At 37.7% G+C, this 16,388-nt stretch overlaps 2 protein-coding genes across 2 annotated transcripts; both read left to right on the top strand.

Moving 5' to 3' along the window:
- Positions 1 to 3,814: 3,814 nt before the first annotated feature.
- LOC106173862 (uncharacterized) lies at positions 3,815 to 10,645 on the top strand. The gene is made up of 3 exons (XM_013555152.2): positions 3,815 to 4,068; positions 7,788 to 7,868; positions 8,971 to 10,645. The coding sequence occupies exons 1-3, from the start codon at positions 3,906 to 3,908 to the stop codon at positions 9,093 to 9,095; spliced, it is 369 nt and encodes a 122-aa protein (XP_013410606.2). The 5' UTR covers positions 3,815 to 3,905; the 3' UTR covers positions 9,096 to 10,645.
- Positions 10,646 to 13,525: 2,880 nt separating this feature from the next.
- Positions 13,526 to 15,909, top strand: LOC106173861 (uncharacterized). The gene is made up of 2 exons (XM_013555151.2): positions 13,526 to 13,670; positions 14,120 to 15,909. Exon 2 carries the CDS (start codon positions 14,258 to 14,260, stop codon positions 15,683 to 15,685), a length of 1,428 nt encoding a protein of 475 aa, XP_013410605.2. The 5' UTR covers positions 13,526 to 13,670; positions 14,120 to 14,257; the 3' UTR covers positions 15,686 to 15,909.
- Positions 15,910 to 16,388: the final 479 nt, after the last annotated feature.

Below are 16,388 nucleotides of genomic sequence, written 5' to 3'. Positions count from 1 at the left end.
TGAAATTCTTGAATAGTTTCTTGCAAATTTACTGCAAACTTAATATGTTCTTGCAAATTTGCTGCTAATTTGTTACAAATTTGCCAGAACATAAATACTTTTCTTGCAAACCTACTGCAAACATAAGTTGTTATTGCAAGTTTGTTGCAAATTAGCAGCAATACAATTTTTTCTTGCAAACTCCTGCAAACTAGTTGCTGCAATTTTGCTGCAATATAGCTGCAAACTTTTCATTTTGCTAAGGGTGGCTTATTCACAGTTGTCTCCAGGGAATAAATTAAACCTGTGTAAATAATTGTCGTTTTTCTTGAAAAAGTCAAATCTTTTTAATGAGCACATGACAGCGGTTTCTGCCCACAGAGGATTCTCATTTAGAGAACCTATCAGAATAATTGGTCTGTGAAGGCCTAAGTTCTCGGAAGCTAGGCAAAATGAAAAGTGATCCCCGGCCACTAATAGTTTCCTGTCAATACTTCATTAAAGCAAAAAATATGATTATTTCAATTTTAAAGACGTTAATTTTTTCTGTTTTTGAAACCCATTTCTTGCTTGCCCTTTTTTTACTGATACATGGCTACATACTGCATCTCGACTGCGCGTTAATTGGTATAGTTAGGTAAACGTTGCTTTGATCAGGCTTATGAAAAGTGATGATCAGGCACACTTACGTAATTTGAATGCAGGAATTTTGATTAGTGGAAATTTCTAGTTTACACAACATTTTTCAAGCACTTCCCTCCATCGAGTTCCTATCTAAAAACACCTTTAAATACATGTAAACGCATTTTAACCCCGTTTTTTTTATTCATTAATTTGTCATTTGAAGAGTGAGCGGTTACACTTTTACCAAGCGACCTCTCCCTTTACTGACTGTGTGACGATCACTACATTGAAATACATTAATACTACTTACCAGATACTGCTTAATGTGCTAACTGCAACTACATGTACTTCAAACTGCAGTACCAATTCTTACACTGTTAGATTATCAGTACACTGTTTTATCACTCATAGAATAATGGGTTTGATTTGAAACCCATTGTTGAGATTGAAGGCACACCAGCAATTTTTGAGCTGGGACTTCGGATTTCGCCAAAGGTCTGTATTTGGCCAAATATCCCCCCCCTAAAAAGTTTTTTAGAGCACAAAATTCCTTTTCTGTTGCTGCATTCATCGCCCCCACTCGTTTCTGAACTGTCAATGTTGCTGCTTTGTAAATTGGTGAGAAATAGCGACCGGTTTCTCGCCGTAACTCCGGTAGTAAGTACATTTAAGATATCATGAAAATTGGCATGGTTGACAACAAGGGTGTAAACTACAGCCCGGTGCTAGCGTTTGGTTTCAAATCTATTTGTTTAAGAAACATGAGCCCCAAATTAAGATGTTCCATTGAACAAAGGCATCATATCGCCTCTTTACTGATAAAATCGGAAGTAAGACTTTCAAGAAAATTGACTGGCACCGGATTTTAGTAATCCTTGTGTTGGAAAAAAAAAACGGCAAAACGGTGTTGACGGCTGCCCGGTAAGGAAGATCTATTTAAAAATGATATTATATTTTTATCCCAAAAACGCTGCTGTTACGTCATCAGCTCGAATAAGCAAATCCGCCGGGTATTTTTCAGGCCTACCCAACTACCAGACTCGGCACCGAATGATCCTGAATTCACCGGTAGATCAAACCATACTACCAGTTTTCAAGGTGTGTGTCAGATCTCATTACACGGTATCATACCCTGAACAAATTTTGAGTGGTGATGCAATCCTTTTCAACCCCGCTGAGAATCGTCGCTATCACATCGCGTACTAGGCAAGAGCTGTGTCGCGTCTGATACTGTGAAATGCGTACTGATACACACCTTGAAAACGGGTAGTGTGGTCCGATTTACCGGTGAATTCAGGATCATTCGGTGCCGAGTCTGGTTGTTGGGTAGGCCTGTTTTTGATGCAACAGCATTATCGTATAACATTGCAATGTTTATTTAAGCGTTATCTAAATCCTAACGTACCGAACCCGTTTAATTCTATTACTTGGAAAGGCTGTAACATACCTTTGGGAGGTTAGTTCTTAACCTTTGCTATATGCAAGGAAAATAAACAGATTTGAGCCTTGAAAAAAATGCCCCCTTTTAAATTGTAGGTGTTTTCCGTTTGTTTTATTTCCCAACAGTATCTATAGTCATAACATTATGCGTTCATTTCTATTAAAAAAAGAGTCAGTAAGTCATTTATGGCCTTTGAATGATTTCAATTTATTTAAAACTATCGACATGTTATCCAACATTCAGCAACCGAGTCTTATTATGTGATATATTTTTCAAGCCAAACATGTTGCTATGTGAGTCACCCACCACAGGAACAAGGGGAATTGCGGGGGAGAGCGAGGCTCACGGTAATGGCATAGCCTTTGACAAGTCATTAGCAGAGACCTCAAGAGTCCCTGTTGACTTAATGCTCTTCCTGGGCGGAAAGGCTCTGATTCAACAGTAAGTAAATCCCTGGATGTATACCCAGATGTCTGCCCCGCCTATTTTGCACTGACTCAGTTTTTAGGGCTCGTTTCCTATGAAACTATCGATCTCCGTTTATCGCTCCAACTCTGAGGGTACTGTCGCTGAATGCAATCAGTTTAACACGCCTCCTCTTGTTTCCAACGTATTCGTATAATCACCAGCTTCCCTGCATTCTACTCAACGCCAGGAGGAGGCATGTTAAACTGTTAATCTGTTAATCTGATTGCATTCAGCCAGAGTCCCCAAGGAGTTGGATTGGTCTACGTAGAACGATATTTTCGTTGAGAATGAGCCCTTAGCGTTTGAAAAGCAAATTGTTTCCAAGTAGGCATTGTCATGTCCTGGCTTATCTCAGTCTCCCTGTTTATGGAGACACACCACCAGGAATTGTAAATTGCTGTTGTTAAAGGAACGACGCAATTGTTTTGGTATTTTCGGTACATTTTGTTGCCGTTTTACTTAAAAATATCCATCAGTTGGTTAAGATTAAAAAGACCAAGGATTGGGGTTTGACGCCTACAGCTTCCATACTCAAAAACACTTCAGGAACCTTTTAATGGACGTTATTTGTCTTCAGAAAAGTTGTGGTCATTTTCCTGAAAACGTCACATGAGGGTATTTCGGGTGAAAGTGTATTTTCGTTATCTTGAAAATCTCTACTATATATGTACCTGGGCTTTTAGCAGAAAAACGACAGTGGCAAAGATAGAGCTGTGCGGAAGTTGGTGCGCACGATTTTCCTTAAATTGCTCCCTTTTGATTTTAATATCTTAACATTACACAAATTCTCCAGGGGCTTTTGTAAACACGACCGCATAACATCGGCTTAAAAATGCTACCAAATATCTCAGCTATAAGTTTATTCTTTATACTTTTGTCAATTACTGCACCACTTTTGGCAATTTAAACTGAAGCAGTGATGAAGTTATCTTCCAAATCGATTGCTACCTTCTCCCTATTAGGAATATTAAGTTATGGGTGACGGGTATAAATGACACCTTAGAATAAAAACTGCTATCGGTTATCGATGTGTTTATCACCGGAAATTTCACTTGGCCATCTGTAAACAGAATTGACCATTTCATCATATAAGAATATACATATGATATGTAAAATGTAAAAAAGATATGTAAAAAGATAAGAAAAAATCTATGAAATAATCTTTCAATGTGTGTGACACTCCCCATGGACAAAATTACGTAATTTTGTCCATGCCCTCAAAATACTGCATAAATAATAGGGCACGTGTTATCTGGTCGTTATGGATAATGATATGAGGGTTGCGTTGCTCTTGGCCAGCCTATGAACTGGTGTTGCTGTTTCTGGCACTACGGTATAGGTATATAAAGTAGGAGCTGATCGCTCAGTATTAGCAAGCTGGTCAACGTGATACATGGCAATGGGCACCTCCAGCGGTCGAGTGGCAATTGCCGCACTTGTTGCCTTGTTTTCCTGCCAAATATTGGCAACCAAAGCAGGCAGTTTTTCCACGCTTTACGCAGATTCCTTCGGCGATGAAGACGTAGACAACCTCCCATACCAGGACCTAACTCAAGGTACGTTTAAGATTCAACTATGATCCAACTTTAATTAAAAATGTAATATGCACGAAATAGTGTAAAGTTCCAATGTAAGCAAGGTAAGTCGTTGACGTTTCATACATACGTATATGGATCTTTGAATGTTTCGTTTCATTTGATCCGACACAGAATTAACAAGGTTTCGGGGTTCCTTCATTTCTTTTCAATTTATCTTTCTCTGTGTGGATACCTTCAATCTGAAAGTTAGGTTTGTTTGCATCACATGGAAGTTAAGATAAGCCAATTTTGAAGCGTTTTGATTGTATGTAAGATGTTGTTCGAAAGTTCTGAACAAATACTTACTTTAAACTTACGCGAATATCAGACGAAACATTGTCGTGACCATGATAGCGTTCTTGACGCTTTTTCTCTTTAAATACAATATCGGCTCCACTTGGCACTGTGGCACTGTGTAAAAACGGGCTTTCCCTGGCAAATTTTTTAATTTTGATCGCTATAAATGTATTTAAAAAGAAATATTGTTGAAACAAGAAGTATTTTATTTTTGTCTATAATAAAGTTTACATCCTATCGGCATATTCGGCGATTTTAAGACCTAGGGACCGTTCATATGAAAAATCTATTTTCTAACAATCTAAAAATCTATTTTCGGTATCTTGTGATCACGGTCTGTGTCCTGAATACCCCACAGCGTAATAACCAAAGCTGTAATTAATTCTCGGTGCTGCCAGTAATTACGCCGCGGGGTATCCAGGGCACAGACCGTGATCACAAGATACCGAAAATAGATATTTAGATTTTTAGAAAATAGATTCTCCATGTGAACGCAGCCCTAGAGTGCCAATGGTATTAGGCTCCGTTCACATGACAAGTCTATTTTCTAAAAATCTATTTTCTATTCGCGGTATCTTGTGATCACAGTCTGTGCCCTGAATACCCCGCGGCGTAATTACTGGCAGCGCGAGCCAGTTACTTCCAAGCCTGTTATTAATTCTCGGCTGCGCTCGGAGTGATCACAAGATACCGCGAATAGAAAATAGATTTTTAGAAAATAGATTTTTCATGTGAACGGAGTCTAAGTCGACATACCAGTGCAAAAACACACACTCACAATAACACTCACAATAACAAGAAGACGATTAATCAATATCTGGAAAATCGAGTGAAAACCCCTCTGAAGCTCTAGTACACGGCACTGTGACAATATACTGCATTAGACATTACGACGACAGGCATTCGTCAGTTACTTAGCTCTATCAGCGTTTGGTTCTAATTCAAACCTCTAAATTCACGATGAATAGGGACTCCAAGGATATCTGGTGAATATTTTAAATAACTGATTTGTATATTCTACACAAATGTTTCTTTTAAGTCTGCGACGATAATCACTACATTGAGGTGTATCAGCATAAAAATACGCGCAGTAGCCGATTTAATATAAGACCCCATTCCCATAGATTTTAGATCGATCTATCCTTGTGGGGAGTCTCACTAGATTACTGTCAGCTTAGTCGGCTTAAGCGTCTGTCCCGCCTACTAAAAGCTGTAAGGGGGTAATTAACTATGGTGCGCGATCGGCTGAGTGCAATTTAGCGTGAAGCCCCAGGTCGATCTAAATCTAAATCTCTGGATCGATCTAAATCTCTGGGAATGCACCCTAAGAAATAACTATTTCGTGAATACTGAGGAAAAGATTTTTTTTTAATTAAGTGTTACTTCCAAGAATCGGAGAAGCCTTTGTTACACTGTAACAGCGGACATATTGCATATCTGATAAATATCGTATTACAATGTGCTAATGAAGATCTCGCAGTCTCTTATTTGATCCCACTGTCCTTAAGACATGTTGAATGGGACCATGAGAAGTTGTTTAAGACATAAACAAGTACTGGAGATAAGGTTACGACACCATGTGAATTAGAGTATTATACATTTGAATTACAAAAAAGATGTTCTTTCTGAGCTACTAACTTGTTGTTACATGTAATACACATTGAAACAAGAGCCCTGCATATATTGGATCTTACACTATTAAAACTCTTAGAGGTAACTAAAACTGTCCAAAGCAGACAAGTGTCTTTGCCTTGTCTTTCCGTGCCCTCTCAAATGAAAGGGGACATAAGAAGAAAAAGCTAAATCTAAACAATTCACTCACTTATTTTGGAGTGAGCACTGTGCGATATATCTCTACGGTAACTGGAGACGCAGTGCTTTGCAGTTGTTTTTTCCTTGAGACAAATTGACAGTTTAAAAGGATTCAAGCCAACTGTTACGCCTACTTGTCATGATTTCCAGATAATCCACGTAACGTGATCTCTAGAGAAGTCCACTGTGAAAAATGCAATCAGATGAATGTTGGAGACACGTGTCAGAAACTAAAATATTGCATCAGGCAACACTGTAGCACAATAAAGAACAAAAACACTTCGTGCCACTGGGACAACATTTCAGCACTCCTCATCATTCTGCCAATGACATTACAGTCACCGTTTTAAAAGGACGCATACGCGAGACAAAAATACGCACTGTCGAACAGAAGTTCATAAAAATATAACACCCCATTTCCATAGATTAGATCGACCTACTTTAGATCGACCTAACTCCCTGGGGGTTCACGCTAAATAGCTGTCAGCCGGGCGGACACGAAAGTTAATTATCTCCTTACAGCTTGTAGTAGGCGGGACGGACATTTAAGTCGGATTATCTGAAAGTAATCTAGTGAGACTCCCCGCGGGGATAGATCGATCTGAAATCTATGGGAATAGAGCCTAAGACACTTTAAAAACAGACTCAACAGAGACAATGAGTTTCTCAACGAATGCCAATCCCTTTCCTTGTTACAATCTTCATGACGTTAATCTTTAGCTGGCACATCTGACATCACTTGCCTTTTACGTATGTAGTGTATTCGTTACGTATCCTATATTAATATTAAAACTGCCTTATTTTAAAGGAACTTAAGAATTTTTTTTAACCCGCCAAGCATTTTTATCAACCGTTAGAGAGCTATGATAGAAAGTATTGTAACATTTTATACAAGGCTTACTAATGAGTTGGTGTGGCGCGCAATTTCCTCAAAAAAAAAATCTATCAAATTATGCTTAATGTATTCATTGATCATGATTATTTCTTCTCCGAATCCTCTTATGCACACCAGGTCACACCCCTTTGTGTATGCAAGCTACATGTCCTCCGCTGATACTACTGTGCTATATATTATAGCCATGGTCATACATTAACAATGACAGCGTTCACATTATCTCTTAAGTAATCCAGAAATCCCACATACACCACCTGTGCACGCCGACAAACTGCACTTTATGAAGAACATTTCACATCATTAATCTACTACAGTGGGCCCTAACAAGTCAGTTTTCATTGGACAAAAGGAGTTTAATGCATTGGCCTATTCCCTCCTAGGGGGAGTTATGATTTTTTTTCCATAAATTGTCATTTTAAGTTCTGATCAAGTTTTGATGTGAATTAAGTAATTTTTCTGGTTTCTACCAGAAAATTTTAAATATTACTAGTAGCTCTTGCACTGACGCTACCTGTAACTGTTAATTACATATACTTTTAAGTCAGCGTGGATTATATGAAAACTAAGATCAATAATTGAGGATCAAACCAGGTACACCATATCGATATGTCTGATTCGGTTTCATTTTCAACCCAGAACACAGACATCGTTATTAAGAGACAGTGATTTGAGATTTGATATTTTGTCTTTGCAGACCAATTGACTTACGCCGGTGTTAATCCGTACCAATACGGAGACAGTCTGATACCCCAGGACGCTGTGAACGTGAGATCAGGTGGGTGGAAATTGACACTTTATGAAATATGAACATGGTGCAACTATAACTTATTACTGACCCCGGCTATCAATTGCTGACGGTTTGCCTTTACAAAGTTGTTAATTTAATCTTAGCATAAGTGCCTCATTTGTTTAAAGGGATAATAACTCTTCGTATGAGATCTATATTTCACAATAAAAACATTGTGAATAACTCATAGAAATATAATATATTCTGTTTTACCACAAAAAAGGCAGTTATAGCTATTTTTTCTGATATCTGAGCTTGTCTTTAGACAACGTGACCTCCATTGATGGCTATACTCTGTTAAAATCTCTTAAGAGATTTTAACAAAAAACCAAACTTTTTAGAAAAAAAACAGGGACTAACTTTGAATGTAAAAATGGATTCATTAACCATTGGTAAGTATGGGAAAATTGTTGTTTACTCCAGGAAAATTCATTTTTTGGCCGAAACGAAGAGTTATTATCCCTTTAAGGTCTGTAAATGTTCTCAGAATACATCATAAATACGCTATCATAACTGACTGCCTTTGCAATGATGTAGAACTGTGTATGCATCAAATGAATGACATAAAACGGGGTAGAAGATGGTAAAACGCTCGAGCTCTGTGTGTATAGAATATGGTAAAATTATGTGTCCCCAAGTGCGGTAAACTAAGCTGGTTATAGAAAACAAATCCTCAGATTGAAGTTATTGTTTCATTGGTAAAATTGAATGGTTGAGTTTAATCTATTTTATTGAAATAACTTTAAAACACAGTTAGCGTGGATATATTCCAAATACATCTTGTCTACCTGAGTTTACAGTCGTATGGGGGACAATATTGTAACAAGAGTAACTTTTCGCTTCATACATACATTCCTAGTATAAAGTTATTTGCAAAGGAAGGTTACTTCTCTGTCCCGTAGGAATACGGGGGGGGGGGGGGGGGTTGTCGAGGGTTCGAAAAGGTCCGCTCTGAATCAAAGTTTGGTCATGTCATTTTTCAGTTTTTACTAGTAGGCCTAAGGGGATATAAAGATACACTTTTTCAGAAAAAGAGCCCCCCCCCCCCCCCTCCCCATTTTGAAATTGACTGACTGGTTTCTCTTTGCAGGATACCTATCCAAGCGTGGCAAGCACAAAGTTGAAGATTTAATAGCCCGACTACGACAGCTCAGCCAAGGTGACATTCCATCCCATCGCGTGCATCGAGTTAGATTTGGCATAGGAAGGAAATAAAGCGGTCTTGTAAATCGTTTTGGAACTATTTGCACAAGAGAGGTCTGATATGCCAATGTGATTGAGTTCTAAAACAATTCGATAATCTACCTAACATGTAGGCATGAAAAAGGCTGTTATATTTTTAACAAATATAAATAATATACACATGTACATGTAACCTCTGGTTTTTCATTTTGACTCTTGTTTTACAAAATGGACGCCATACCTAGAAATAGGCTTGCAATGTGACTTTAATAACCTAGGCGACCTATATTTAGGTTCAGTGCATTTTGACCCTTTTTTACTAAATGTACGCAATGCATAGAAATAGGCTTGTAAAGTGACTTTAATATCCTAAGTGACCTATATTTAGGTTGACATCATATTATGATAATACAATCCACATGGGTTCGTTTTAAAGTGTCGTCCTCAGAAAACAATGGGTCATAATACTACCAGAGGGCGCTGAAGTAGGCGAAAGGTGCGAAAATGGACATTTTAGCTCAGTTGCCCATTTTTATATGACAAATACTCAAAATTTTGTAACATTCAAACCTTAAATTTTAAATTTTACCTGACAATAATACTCTGAATAAGCATTCCTCGTATGTCGCTAAGGGATAAGAGATAATCTAATTTGTCTTACAGGAAGTGCTTTCCGGATCATAATCTTTTATTATACATATAAAAATGAAATATACTATGTCATTTGCAAAAGCATTAATTAATCATTATTCATAGCCCAATCAGTATACGTGTAACTGATGAGTAGTTTGAAATATTAAATAAGAAACTTGTTACTAAAATGCAGTTACGTTGACATGGGATGCACTAAAATATTTTTATGGTGCTTATTAAGAGTCTCGTGTATTCAGTTTCATACATAGAAATATAGTCATACAAAGTAATAAATTATGTTTCAATTATTATTATTTTTTTATTACCATTATTCTAAATTCCCTGTTTGCGAATATTTTCTGCATTAGGCCTATACATGATGAATTTCATATTCATTTTGGATATGATATTCGACACTTTATGCATATATTCTCCCTCCTTCCTAGCTGCATGGAAGATGGGCCGTTTTTCTGCCAAAGGATAATTTTATGTGACTTGTATAAAAAAATCAGTTTTAATATCTAAAATTTAAAAATCACAAAATCCCTGGTCTTCACCAATGAAAATGGTGGATTCGGCATTTTTGCTACTTTTGCCGATTTTAGCGCCCTCTAGCATTGTTACATGCCACTACTTGTTACGTAGCCTTATATATTTCACAGTAACAAACCAAACATGGGAAAGGATAAAAATATTTAGTCTCCTCATTCACACACGAAATAAACAATGAAAGACAAACACAAGTATGATGTTTGAAACTTGACGGCTGCTTTTATTGAAAAATTCTCTTAATAGAATGATGTAATTTAGTTCATAACACAGGATGATGTTGAATACTGGAAATACGTTAGATTTAGGCCTGAAATTTTTTGCCTTTTAAAGAGGCTCTCTCATTTACGGTAGCGACTAATGATCAAACTGTAAGATGCAATAAAATATGTTATTCACCCTTTAATGAAAGCTTTGTTGTTCTTTTGATGGAAACGTTATAAATATGTAAAAAAAAAAAAAAACGTTGCGTTTAGCAAAGAACGCTCGGTGACACTTAGACTTTTGCGACGTAATGTATTTATGACTCATTTACAAAACTCCGTGACGCTTTTAAGGACGCCACGCAAACGAACAGGATTACCCTTTTTTTTTCTACTCATATAGTGATTAGATCTGTCTTACAATTTTTATCAAAATCGCTAGTTCAAAAATGATGTTTCTGAATTTTCGGACAGACCGTCAGAATGGCTTGAACGGAGTATATCCTTCAGAAAACATGCCCAAATAACTATTTCTTTAACAACGTACACAAAATGGAAGTTCATTCTGTAAATATCTAGCTTCCAAAAAGAGTCCTTTTCGCTAGGTTTGAGAGTTGATGAGCTACGTGGTCAAACGAAGTACGTGTGCGTCTAGAATGTTTATTTTACAAAATAAACATTCTAGACGCACACATACTTCGTTTGATCAACTGGTCATCAGATGTATCTCTGGAACAAATAACTAAGTGACCAATATGACTTTTCTTTATCGTTAAATGTATGAAGTATTTGGTTACAGAAACCAATTGAAACATTTCTAAAAAATATGCCATCAAAATGGCTAACTATATGAACAATACCCCCGGAAATTCTACGGGGTGTTAGGGAAGGAACATGAGCACATTTGGGATGTTGAATGCAAGGTCTTTAAGGAACACTGAGAAGTACAGATAACGGCTGATGATATTACGGCGGTGCACAGAATCCCCGATCGTCCAGCAGGGATATTTTCTGACAGTCTTCCAAATTATCTTTGTTGGCCCATCCTCCACTGCCTCTAGTGTGCAGATTGAGTGCTTTATCTACGAAATTCGAGAAATAGGATTTAACGTGTCTCAAACCCTTTAAATATATAATATCCAAACAAATAGTGCACATATTTTAATTTGTTGGGTTGCAAAGAGGCTATCAGGCTCTCAGCGCATAGCCAGGTTTATCACGTCTCTTACATAATAAAATTTTTATTTGAAAAATAATTTGAACGTGCTGCAAAATATTCCAACTAATGCACCTTGAATTATTAACAATCCACCTATCCCAAAAATAAGGCACTATAGTATACATGTACTTGGACATAATAATTCGTCATTTTGTCCAAGACATGTAGGACCTTTCTATTTGAAGGCCGTTGATGCGCGCATGTTTTATCTTTGGCATCATTTAACATAGTGCTGCAATCCTCAGAACGAGTTCAGAAGACGGATGACTAGCCGCCCCCCCTCCCCCGCAAAAGGACTTCATCCAAAATTAAACACAAAATAACTAAATATACAAATATAACCAAAATTGATGTGAATAAATAGATGAAAGAATTTACAGATACCATAGATAAACGAATGAATAAATGCAATACAAACAAACAGATAACAATTAAATTATTAAAACAAAATTATACCCAGTAAAATGTTCCAGAACGGAATAAGGAAAACAACCATGAATGAAGGAAGCAATTGACTCTCACCAGGTGGCCTATATTTCTGAGTCAATTAGCGAGAAAGATTATTGCATGCTTGCCAGTTGCACTTTGTTTTCATCAATATTTGCCCTCTTTGGTAGATAAGTGAATTTACATAGCCGGTAGACGGTCACAAACACTGGAGTGCCGCCTCCATCTAATCTGTTAATAGCAAATTTCACTTGATTGTTTTGATTTTATTCCACTTTCATCTATCCTACATCTACCATGCTAATCATCCTCAAGTGCAATTCATGCTTACCACTTAACCACTATCGCAACCTATGTACATGTAGGTTTTAACCTACTTTGGTTGCCATTCTTATTGTATTATTATTGTATTAAAATACTTGATTGAAATATTTACACCTATTCATACATCTATATTTTTCCATGCATAAACACACATTCCAATTAATCGTCCTTCACAAAGTAAGTAAACAAGCAAGCACCAAGTCTACTTCGTAAATGACCGTACACATACGTACATAAATCATATTACTGAACAAGGCAAAAGCGAATGTCAAGCGTAACAAAGTGCTCTTAAAATGACATGGTCAAATAATTGGGTAATTAATAATTTGAATGTGATTGATAAATTGAGGCATAACCGTTCTATTAATTGAGAGGATCAAGCTGCAGTCATATCAGTAAGGTGGTACCTTAGCATTATAATATTATTTATTCAGCTAATATATATGTACATGTACAAAATATATACCAGAAATTTGAATACTAATGTAGCTCTTAAAAGTTATTTAAAATAGTAATGATAAATGAAATCCTGAAGTTAAGGATGTGAAAATAAAATGGATATTGTGTATTAAAAGGTAATTGCAATTATTTTTAATTGAGAGTTAAAACTGGATACAGCTAGAGGATTAATATTTTTTAAAAACCTCTTACTTCCTTTAAAAGTTAAAAGCCTCTTGTGACTTGGTAAAAATCTAAACAAGCTAAACGCAGGATGGTATAAGTAACAGTGCGATGGTTAAATCGTTCTCAGAGTCATTTAAACACGGGGTTACACGTACTCTATATATCTATAGGCTCTTCAAATTAATTCACGAAAGCCATTTAGTGTTAGATGACTTGGCCATTTGTGATGAAGCGAATAGAAAATAGATCGGGAAATAATGAACCTCTAGCAAACTACAAATTACTTATCAATCAGAATTAAAGTACCATTACCCGATTGTCAAGCGAGCCTTGCAATGCCCAGCTTTCCTAGGTCGCCAGGAAGGTTTGCGATTAACTTAATCCCTTTTCATAGGTTACGTCTATATTATCATCTTAACAGTGATAAATAGTGCACTTAGCTGCGTGGAAACTCTACCAAGATTATCGTTTTTATCGAGTAACTATCCAACCCGACTAACATGTTTACACAAAAAAATTACGCAGCCTTCAGACTTAAATAACAAGCTGTGCATGTAAAAAATGAGAAAACTTACATGTAGGCTGGAGGAGTATCCCCCAAAACGAAAGGTAAGTATGTGCGTGTCTGTCAGTGAGTGTATGAGAGAGAGAGAGAGAGAGAGAGAGAGAGAGTAAATTCTAAAGTGGGTATACATTTGATCCAGTTTTAATTAAAACACCAAAATTACATATTTATTTATAATTATGTAAAAATAGTTACGTGAGTTTTGTTTCATCGTCAGTTTTTTTTTTCGCTCATTTAATCACGTTACATTAATCTTACTGCGATTATTTTTATCACGTTGAAAAAAAAACTTTGTTGACTCTCCCTGACTTGTGGCTCTATGTAAACCTTCTCCGTTATGCTGTATCTGGCAACCGGCAGCCACAGAAATAAAGTCACTTGTATGTATATACACACACTCGGCACAGTAACAAAACTTGCCAGTTTTTTAGTGAAATGTTTTCTTTGCCGAACGAGCTGATGTACTAAACAAAACTGTTCTGTTACTTTCCAGTACAGTCACCGAACAAACAAAGGGACATCCGCTTCAGTCTTGTTCTTCTACCATTCAAACGAGGTTGAAAAAGATAATATTGTGGATAAAAGTGTCTAGTGATAAACGTTTCTACTAAAGCATCGTTGTTTAAAAAAGATGGAAGACAACACTCAAAGTGACACGAACATGGGCCATATGGCCGCTAGAGGGCCCCGATTTTGCTCCGATCCCGTGCAGAACAGGAACGCCGGGAGGAAAATGTTTCAAGTTTTGAACACTCGTGAGCAAGTCGTCCTAGACAAGCAGGAAAAGACCATGCAAAAGAGACACGATCGCGAGATGAAAATTCAGATGAGGAGTCAGGAGGAATATGTGAAAAAGTTGGAAAAATATGAACGAAAGAGGTGCATCAGTTTCTCCGGCAGACAAAACAGTATGGATTCTGATGTAGAGGACAGAGAAAGAAAATCAACGAACTTCGAACCAAGCACAGAAACCCCATCAACCATTTCCACTAGGCCAAAGCTATACAGGTTACAGACCCAGCAAATTCTGAATGTGCCGCTCTCGCCTATGGTAGCAAAGCATTCCAGTTCTTTACGAAGTCATGATGGCTCGGACATGGACTACACACGTCACAGGTCGCACACCTCGCCGGAATTGATGCAAGCCGCGCGGGCGCGTTTGCTGTCGCGTCGAAATATTGAGCGATCTCACACTATCAAGGATACCACCTCTCAGAACCGGACAGCAATGAATGACAGAATACCCGAGAGAGGTAGACAAGTAAAAATAGAAACCACAGACAAACTGGAAATGGGAAAGGCATCAAGGAAAACTACCTTTTCACCAGGGACAGAAAGATATATCTCGCCTTTAGATAACGATAAATCTGCTTCTGAACCCAGCCAAAGTCGTCCAAGAAGTCACCACATACACAATGACCACGAGAATAAACAGAATCCAACTGAAGGTGCAGTGTTAAAGAAAAAGCAAAACAACAGGAAATGGACAGAAAACGATGCTGATCACGCTTTCGGTCCCCCCGTTAGCAGAGGGCGGGCCTACACAAACCCCACGACGACCAGGACCAAGGGGGTGGTATTCAATCAACGTTCAGTGACGCCTCCGGGCAGCGGTTTTTCTCCAGAATCACAGCAAATGCCGGGCATGGTGTTTACCCCGGTGCAAGAAAGCCGGTCAGTTGTATGGATAAGGCAACCAGGGGCATCCTATGGCCGCAGACAGAGCTGTGAAGAGGGCAACACCGCTGAGAGATTGGCGCAGATTACCTTAGAGGGACGAGCGAGGGCCATAGAGGACAGATTACAGAGACTGAGAGAAAAAACGGTTGAGAGGTCCAATCTGAAGCCCAACAATTCCTTTATAAACGACCAAAATATATCGACAGATAAACACGAGTTTCTCCCTCCCTTATATAGACAGTCCTTGCAAGAAAAACACAATAAACATTTTACAAAGACCTCTCCTCCTGGTGACGACACAAAGTTAACTGCGCTAAAGGAGTGCAGGTACTTGCGATGTAACATGGACCTAGGGGGCGCTGAGAGCACCCCAGACTGAGCAGACGTAGAACTTTACGGCTCTACTCAGATCCTCAGAAGAATTTCGTCACCCGGGCTCTATTTTGGCACCGAGAGGCTCTTTTCAGGTCCTTCACCTGCTCTACATCATGATGGTTATTCACAGGTGTAGGACCTGAACATAGCCTCTCAGTGCCAAAATAGAGTCCGGGGGACATGTGTGGGCGTGATTGCAAAATATTGCGATTGAAATAAAAAGTTTAACGAAAGATAAACAATATTCGGACTCATTTATCGGTCGCTTTTTACAATAAAATATTTTAAATAAAATATCCACTTATTAGCTTAGATTAAAATTATTTTAGTAGTAGTAGTAGTAGTAGTATCATGCCTGTTCGGCCTTTAAACTAAATTCTTAGGGTACATTTTAAGTTCTCTGTGGAATGATTTTAACCCTCGGTGGTGACAATACCTCGTTTATATTACGTCATTTATGTACATTTATAGTGGGTCTCAAAGCAAAATCCCAAAGTAGACATTTTAATTAGGACACAGTTTACTGGTCAAGAACCGGAATAGACTTATGGCTTTTTAGACGTTTCCTACTTTATTTTCAGTTATACCTTTTATCCTTTTTAAGAATAACTAGAACGGTGGGCGCAGCAGAATAATTACACAGTTACTATAGTAAATATAGAAGTATAAGGTGTGCTTTTTTTCTACACTGGTGAGATACAAATATG

The sequence above is a fragment of the Lingula anatina genome, chromosome 1, assembly GCF_051362555.1.
Source record: "Lingula anatina isolate TDL-2025a chromosome 1, LinAna3.0, whole genome shotgun sequence".
Taxonomy (NCBI): Eukaryota; Metazoa; Brachiopoda; class Lingulata; order Lingulida; family Lingulidae; genus Lingula; species Lingula anatina.
This window is presented reverse-complemented; position numbering and strand designations above follow the sequence as displayed.

Coding starts and splice junctions, on each gene's coding strand:
- LOC106173862 (XM_013555152.2), top strand. CDS start 3,906: ATGGCAATGGGCACCTCCAGCGGTCGAGTGGCAATTGCCGCACTTGTT. Junction 4,069..7,787: donor ATACCAGGACCTAACTCAAG/GTACGTTTAAGA, acceptor TTGTCTTTGCAG/ACCAATTGACTTACGCCGGT. Junction 7,869..8,970: donor CGCTGTGAACGTGAGATCAG/GTGGGTGGAAAT, acceptor TTCTCTTTGCAG/GATACCTATCCAAGCGTGGC.
- LOC106173861 (XM_013555151.2), top strand. CDS start 14,258: ATGGAAGACAACACTCAAAGTGACACGAACATGGGCCATATGGCCGCT.